The sequence below is a fragment of the Wolffia australiana genome, chromosome 3 (assembly GCF_029677425.1).
Source record: "Wolffia australiana isolate 7733 chromosome 3, ASM2967742v1".
NCBI classification, from domain to species: Eukaryota; Viridiplantae; Streptophyta; class Magnoliopsida; order Alismatales; family Araceae; genus Wolffia; species Wolffia australiana.
Window position 1 is genome coordinate 13,783,168 of NC_135837.1, and position 8,707 is coordinate 13,791,874.

The window sequence follows — 8,707 nt, forward strand, 5'->3', positions numbered from 1 at the left end:
CTAATTTCCACAATTTCCAATGTTGAACTAAGGCTAATTTTTTAGAAAATGCAACTGTGTAATTTTGAATGGCAAATCTGTAATTTCTGAGCTTGGATGAGAAATCAGAGCTGCCGACAAGTCCAGCTGTCTTTTCCAACTGCGACACGTGGCAAAAAAAATCTTGTAAATACTAAATAACCCACAACGTAATAATTCTTTAAGATTATTAATATTGTCCTCCCATATTCCTTATTTTCGCTAGTTTTTTAACTAATAATTACGAGATTAGATTAAGTAAAAATTATTAATCGGGAAGAAGTGTAGAAAGAAAAAAAAAGTTATTGAATTGTAATTTGTTTTTTTAATTCCGACGATCGACGCGGCAGTTTTCAAATCCAGAGACGGCCGTTAAATTAACCGTCTTAGTCGCCGTTAAGGAGAGAGGAGAGAGAATCAGGGGGCGTAACGCCTACTGCTAGAGCTATTTAAGCTCTCTCTAAGCAGAAGAGAGAGAGAGAAGAGAGAGATAGAGAGAGGAGAGGAGAGAGAGAGGCGACGATGGGGTTGATCTCGGGACTGTTGATGGGAATGGTGGTGGGAATCGCGCTGGTGGCAGGTTGGGATCGAATGATGAAGTATAGAAGCAGTAAGCGCATCGCCAAGGTAGAAATTGCTTCTAAATGGGCTTTTTTCTCTGTTTTTCTGCTGAATTCCTTGGTTTTTCTTGCTCCTGTCAGTTTAAATTCGGCTACAAGAGTATAATTTTCAGTTATGATTTTTTCTCGGGGTGTAGAATAGGTCATTCGTTTCGTTGTTCCGCTTTTCCTCCAGTGGATCTGTTGTCGCGTTGCTGAAAGACGGAATTTTGTGTTTTTCTTGCATCACGCAAACAAAAAAATTGCAATTCTCAAAAAAAATTGCCGACAGCCGTAGCCTTATGTCCGGTGACGTCGTGAATTCGACTGCTGGCACAAATAGAAGAGCTAATTACGAAGGAGTGCTTTGCATCCTTGGTCTGAAGTTGAAACAAATCATTCAATTGAGCATTTCTTTGAATACCGAGGAGGGGTTATCCAGAGATTTGTGTACATCAATAATTCAACCCGATTTTTACTATCTTTTTTCAGGTGGAATAGTAACGTTCCGTATTTTTTAAGAATTCCGGATATCTTTTAACGAATATGGAAAAATATCTACCCATCGTTTTCACTCTAGACTCATAGGGCACTCAGCGGCAACGATCACACATGATATTGTTTTTGCGGAGAATTCAGTGGCTTAGGAAAACCGGAAAATTATGAAACGATGGAAATTCATGTGATCAATTCCTCTGGGTCACATTTGATATTTCCGATCTTGCTCTTCAGAGCCTCATGATTATCTCCACTCAAAAAATGATAAAATAGTGCGGTACTACGGATAATCTTCATCGTCCTATCAATTCGAATAATGATTTTAAGCATTCTATGACTATTTACGAATAAGAGTCTGCACGTGTTCAATATTTGCATTTTCTTAATTCATCTCTGGATTTACTGAAGATAAAATTGTATTTATATCTTCTTTGCAGGCTGTTGATTTGAAAATCCTTGGTTCCCTCGATAGAGATGATTTAAAGAAAGTCTGCGGTGACAACATCCCTCAGTGGATATCATTTCCAGTGTTTGAACAGGTTCAGGATTACTTTCAGTGGCAAAAAATATGACTGTGAATGTTTTTTTTTTTTTCATCTTCTGGGTTTTCATTCGATCGTATGACAGGATAATATTTAGATCATGTCGGAATTCATGATCAAATTGCATCTGCTCCACACATTTTCTCAGCAATAGAAATATATTTAAGAGTGCTCTCCTCTCCCCTGTTCCGTTCTAATTTGAACATTATCATCACGTAAATTTGTCAAAATTTGGTTGCGATCTAAATGGATATTTTTGGGAGATGAGATTTCTTGCACTGAGGTGTGATCCTCTCGAAATCCCACACTGTTACTTTTTTCTGAATGCAGTGCCCCAGCGTTAATTTTCCTTATAAATGAGAATTAGAATGGTAAAAAATTTAAAATATCATCAATAATTGAAGTCTGCTGTGGCCCTAAGGTTATAGGTCTGCCAATGTTCCGCCGGATGATATTTATTGCCCATTAACATCCACGTATCATTTTATTCCCAAGAAAGTTGCCTTCAGTTTTCATCTTTAAATGGACTATCCTTGTATGGGCAAGATAATTATAATGGGAAAATAATGTTATAGTGTTATTCTGACAACAAAATCGGAATTTGGACTTATTTAATGAATCCGTAAATTGAGTGCATTATTAACACAAAAAATGCTCTTGCTAGAACATGAAGTTGATGTGTTAGGATTTCTTCTTTTTTCTGTGGTTCATAGATCTGGGATAATACTACCTTTCATATCTCAGTGGATAAACGGTCAGCCTTCAGGTATGGCTCGTTAGGGAAAACTTTCCTGCCACAGCATTCTTGACATCCTGACCCACTCTTCAAATATTTCTGACCTCCAACTATTTGTATCTATCATGTCAAGATATTGCACTCCGAAGGTTGATATATTTATTCTGTTTCTATTTGGTTGATTCTTTTTTCGTTTTCTATCCGTGTTACTCTTATGATTTTTCTATTAATCTTCTTGTACCTTAAGAAGTCAAATATATATATATATATATATATATATATATATATATATATATATATATATATATATATATACTTGGCGAACTGGCAGTATATCAAACAGAGCTTTGCTTCATGAGAAAAGACGATGGATGAAAGACCCTGATATAATGTGAATATAGAGCTTTATGGACAAAGATGTTAGAGAAACTCTTTTGCATCTAAATGTTACCACGTTAGTGTTAGCAATTGGGTTTACTTGTGTTGGCCCTCAATTCCTGTAAGATATTTTATTGTAGGTTTCATCATAAATTTTGCTCTCTTTTTATGGAACGCATTTCCTATTTCCTATTTTATTTGGGCTTTTAATATTTCCGGTTGATTTTAGTCATGTACTGTTTTTTGCGTTTTGGCTATTCCTCGTCCACTTCTCAATTTGTGAAACTTGACATGCAGGTTAAATGGCTGAACAAGCTGTTAAGCAAGTTGTGGCCTTTTATCGCTGATGTAAGAGACATTTGACTTTCTCCTTCATGGCATGATACTCCCCTAGAACTTTATTCAAGTGATACTAGTTGAATAAATTGATTCACCTGAGTTCTCGATAAAGTAGATAACCTCCAAAATGAATAGACACAAGGATTCAGTGTTAGCATTTTATCACATTCCTTATTTATTCCTGATTGGTTTGGTTTTTTGAAGAATTCTCATTCCTCTCAATATTTTTTTACACAGTTACACTCAGAAATATTAGCAGGTTCTCTAATCACATCAACCTAATTAAAGCCTCTTACTATTTCATTCCTTAGCGGCTAACTAATCTGAAGGAAGATGATTGCTTGCTGTTATGGCTTTTGTAGGTTAGTTTTCATGACCGTCATGTTTGTTTGTTGATAGAAAATTGGAAGCTTGAAAACAATTCAGGTCATTGATTTCCATTGCAATGATGCTTCTTATCACTGATTATAATCAATGGATGGATTGTATTTCATCATTTTCTAAAACCGAACCATGAAATTTTTGTTTTGGTGGATCATCGATTTTTCTGTTTATTATATTGGAACTAATTTTCCTTTTTTTGTGTGTTTATTTAATTAGGCTGCAACGGCTGTTGTAAAAGAATCTGTGGAGCCAATACTAGAAGATTACAGACCTCCTGGAATATCTTCACTAAAGTTCAGCAAATTCTTTTTGGGAAACGTGCCACCCAAGATAGAAGGTGGGTAATTAATGATTGAAGGCAGTTTATCATGTTCTTTCACCGGATTAATGATTGAAGGCAGTTTATCATATTCATTTTCTTCAAAAAAAAAAAATCATATTCAAATGCAAAAAAAAGTTTTTTTAGGGTTTCGTTCCTTTTCTATGCATGAACTTCCCACAAATCTCCCGTTTAATATGATTACTGGAGATGCACATTTTTTTACGTAGAGACAATCATAGAAAATCTTGGCAAAGAGATTCCCTGTTGGAGACCTACTCAAGGAACACTTTCTTGACTGCCCTCCTTTGGGGAGGATTATATGTATAAAGGGAAACTTTTTTTTTTTTTGAATTAAGGGAAAATATTCTATGAGTAGATCACAGAATTACCGCTGATTGGGTTTGGGATCTTGACACCAATCATATAAACAAAAGTATATAGTCCTTGGTTTTGCCATCTTCATCTTCTCTTTACGCATTCTTGAGATTCCAGGTATCCGTGTTCAGAGCCTCAAAAAAGGTCAAATTACGATGGACATTGATTTCCGATGGGGTGGAGATCCTAGCATTATCCTTGGCGTCGAAGCACTTGTCGCTTCTCTTCCCATCCAGGTAAAACTTGATTGTATATTTCTCAATTCTTAGACACACCCTAATTTAGAAAAAGGTTTTCAGTAAACTCAATCCGTCTATCATGTAAAATTTAAATCCTATTCTGTACTTATCATATATTTCTGACCTTTTGATGTCATTTAGATGATTATTAAGATAGTTTCCTTATGCAACCCGCAGTTGAAGAATCTACAGGTTTTTACTGTTGTACGTGTCATTTTCCAACTATCTGAAGAGATACCTTGCATTTCGGCTGTCGTCGTTGCCCTTCTTTCAGAGGTATAACATTTTGGAAATTTCAATTTATTTCTCGAGGCATTCAAGTGGCATGCATTTCTCTTTTCATCTTCACTTTCGTTTTGATTTTGAGTAGACTCAGGTCTTTGAATTTTAAAAATATATTTAATATCATCTTCAAGAGAATGATTAATTTTTGCTGCCTAACTTGATGTAGCCCAAACCTAGGATAGATTACACACTTAAAGCTGTAGGTGGAAGTCTTACTGCGATACCTGGACTCTCTGATATGATTGATGTAAGTTTTCAGATCAATGCAAAGATAATTATCTCAATTGCCGTCCTGATTTAAGCCAGTTTAACACAATTACTTACATGCTCTCAGGACACTGTGGAGTCAATCGTCTCTGATCTTCTGCAGTGGCCTCATAGGATTGTAGTCCCAATTGGCGTTGATGTGGATACAAGGTATGTAATGCTTTCTTCATCGTTTTGAAGTAATCTTGTCCTAACTTGTCCTAACTTAGGTGTAATATTTGTATGAATCAAATATACTGAGACCTCAAATCTGATTCTAATGTTTCCACGCTTCCTAATCTAAGATTTTTTCAGGAAGATTGTCTCTATTGTTCTGGATATCCTTTCTTGTCTCTAATATTTATACGAATTGAATGCTGGAGATCCCACCTTTCCTGATCTATGACATTGCTAGCCTATCGTTACTATTCATAGCTATGTCCAAAAATACTTGAAAAAACGTCTGGAATTTAGCTGATCTAATGCGTTTAACGTTATGATGAGTGCAATCATCTGTTGTATAACTTCTATGCTGGACAAATGGGTGAAATTTTATTGTTGATTGTATTTTACTTCTGTGGTATCTTCCATGATATGTATCCAAACTTTCAAACAAATTAATGTTGGATTAATCCTTCCGACGGCATATCTTTGCTCTTTGATGTTTTAATTTGAGCCCATATTTCTTCTAGCTTACTTGAATGAATTACATATCCATGAATTGATTCTCCAATCTATGGATGGGCAGCGAGTTAGAGCTCAAACCACGAGGAAAGCTTTCAATTTGTGTTGTTAAGGCAACTGCACTGAAAAACATGGAGATGGTCGGGAAATCTGATCCTTACGTTGTTCTCTACGTCCGGCCAGTCTTAAAGAACAAGACAAAAGTTGTCGACAACAACCTCAATCCAGTATGGAATGAAAACTTTGATTTGATTGTGGAGGATAAGGAAACCCAGTCTGTTACCTTTGAGGTTTGTCGTCACTTAAAATATTTTTTCCACTGCAAAAGAAAACTCTTTCTCCATTTCTCGGTCGCTATATCTAGTTTTCTCTCATATGAGATATTTATTTTATCAGAATTCTTTTTTGCTATTTTTAGGTGTATGATGAAGATATTACCCAGGACAAGAGATTGGGGGTGGTGAAGTTGGCGTTAAATGACTTGGAACCTGACATACTAAAAGAGGTTGATCTCAGATTGCTTCCAGCCCTGGACATGCTCAAAATCAAGGACAAGAAGGACAGAGGAACCCTTACAGTCAAGGTTAATATTTCAGATCAAAATTATTCCCACTTATTTCATTAATGTTGGTTTCCGTTCTCAAGGTTTCCTATAAGAATTATAATGGGCCCAATAACGGCATGTTGGCCATTAGATCTAGGGTGTCTATATAGGGTCATATTTGGGCTCCATATTCTCTTCGTCTCTCCCTCATTTACCTATATTCACTATTTCATAATCGGGTATCTTTCTCAGCTTCATTTTCAAATTAGTTTCCCAGATAAATCATCCATCTCTTTTCATTCTCAAGTTTCCTTATTGGTTTCACTTCCTTTCCATTTATAATCTATTTGCTTGTGTTATTCTATATTATATGATCAGACTTTCTATATTATCTTAGAGGTTGAAATATAGGATATGAAAGCCGTCAAGAACATGTTTGAATAGGTTAAATTTATGCCTTGAGGATATTCTTATGTGTGCTAATAATTAAGGTTATTTCTGTTATATAATCCGATTAGGCTTTGGGTTTCTTATCATTAGGTTTTGTTTCTCTTTAAATGTCTGTAGCCTTCCCCTGTAGAGATGGTTAGGGAGTTAAGGAAGCAGCTTAGGAGCCGATTCAGGGCAGTTCTAATTCTCTCTCAACGTTCTTTTGCCTCCTTCTATTGCTCTATATCTCTCTCACTATAACGATATTTTATGTAATTTGTAGTAGACTTACCGGCTGGTTATTATCATATTTTAAGCCCAACACAGTTCTAATAACGTATTATGAATGCAATCATTCATCAGTCATCCGTCATGACCTCGGAATGGAAACACAACTACACCATGCCAGCTCCCATTCCATTCCGTCATCAAACGCCGTGCAATTAGTCAATTTTTAATTTTCCCTCAGTCTGGCCCAAAATTAATAACAAGCCTCGTAACAGATGATAGAACGGAATCCCCTCCAGTACCGTTCCAGCTGTCTTGGACCGTTGTCCCTTGTCCAGCCTCAAGCTTTAGTTCTAATATTCTTTTTGGTAATTTTCAAAAAAAAAATCTTTTTGGCTCAAATTTCAGGTTTTGTACCATGAATTTAGCAAGGAGGAACAGGAAGCAGCCCTGGCAGAGGAGAAGAGTCTTCTGGAGAAGAAGAAAAAGCTAAAAGAAGAGGGAGTAATTGGCAGCACGATGGACGCGTTTGGGTCTGGTGTGGGTATGGTGGGAAGCGGCCTCAGCGCCGGTGTCGGCGCGGTCGGCTCGGGCCTCGGCGCCGGCGTTGGGCTTGTGGGCAGCGGGTTTAGTAAGGCCGGCAAGTTTGTGGGCAAAAGTTTCAACTCAAAGAAGGCTGGTCCTGCTAATCCTGTCAAGGCAGAGTAATCTATCTCATGTGTAAGTTAATGTTAATTTCCTTGCTCCCAACCTGCTATGCTGGCTCAAATAAAAAATAGAAATATAATTTTTTTTCTTTATTTCTTTGTCTTGTTAATAACTGTCCGCAGATTATCAGTTTAATTGATATATAGCATGTATCTCATGTGCTGCATGCTCCGTTTTTCGCGTAATTATGCGAACTTCAATCGATCTTTGCGAGGGTGATTTATAAGTGGGAGGGATGTGACACTATCCTAATTTCATCTTGAGTTATTTTTAATATTTTCAACAACTACATGTGGATCACTGTTCTTGGGTGATCTTCTCTTTAAAAAGATGTTGCATTGTCTTGTTAATATTTGTCTGCAGATTATCAGTTTAATTGATATATAGCATGTATCTCATGTGTTGCATGCTCCGTTTCTCGTGTAATTATGTGAATTTCAATCGATCTTTGCGAGGGTGATTTATAACTGGATGGGATGTGACACTATCCTAATTGCATCTTGAGTTATTTTTAATATTTTCAACAACTACATGTGGATCACTGTTCTTGGGTGATCTCCTCTTTAAAAAGATATGGCCCTTGCTTGTTTGGAGCTTAGTGAAGAATTAATTGGATGTTCCACTTGGCTAAGTTCATGAGAAATATAGGGTTTAATTATTCAGACATGAGGATTCTTGGACTGTCTGGAAATATATGATATGGGTGAGATTTAAGACTCTCTGTTTTGACAGCTTTTAAGGAAATTTTATAAAGTGATAAGCATAATGTTGGATCATAGAACAACAATGAACCATAATTAATGATGTTAGAGGAATGCACAGCCAAAGATCTCAAGCCGATGAGAAAACAGACAGGACAAAGAAAATTGAAGAGTTAGTATTTCTCCCTTTGCTTGATATCATTTATAGTATTCCACAATGTTGAGTCCTAGGAGGTTCCATAATTGTCAGGATGAGAACCTGAATATACAATAATTTTATTTTTCATCAACTAATATGGCATTTTTTGGTCAGTTTATGGTATTGTCTATGTGACTACTTTAAAATGGTCCATAGGAAATCAAGGATGTGGAGATTGGGTTATTGAGAACTCTATAGTTGGGTGAATTCACGAAAATGGTACATTTGTGGGTTCAAACTATCATTTTGTTAT

General features: G+C 36.3%; 1 protein-coding gene across 1 annotated transcript; it reads left to right on the forward strand.

Moving 5' to 3' along the window:
* The first annotated feature begins 486 nt into the window (after positions 1–486).
* On the forward strand, positions 487–7,646 carry NTMC2T4 (Calcium-dependent lipid-binding (CaLB domain) family protein). Its single transcript, XM_078572596.1, has 11 exons — positions 487–645; positions 1,553–1,654; positions 3,069–3,119; positions 3,711–3,831; positions 4,309–4,427; positions 4,608–4,706; positions 4,882–4,962; positions 5,050–5,132; positions 5,710–5,935; positions 6,064–6,228; positions 7,255–7,646. The coding sequence occupies exons 1-11, from the start codon at positions 541–543 to the stop codon at positions 7,552–7,554; spliced, it is 1,452 nt and encodes a 483-aa protein (XP_078428722.1). The 5' UTR covers positions 487–540; the 3' UTR covers positions 7,555–7,646.
* The last annotated feature ends 1,061 nt before the right edge of the window (positions 7,647–8,707 follow it).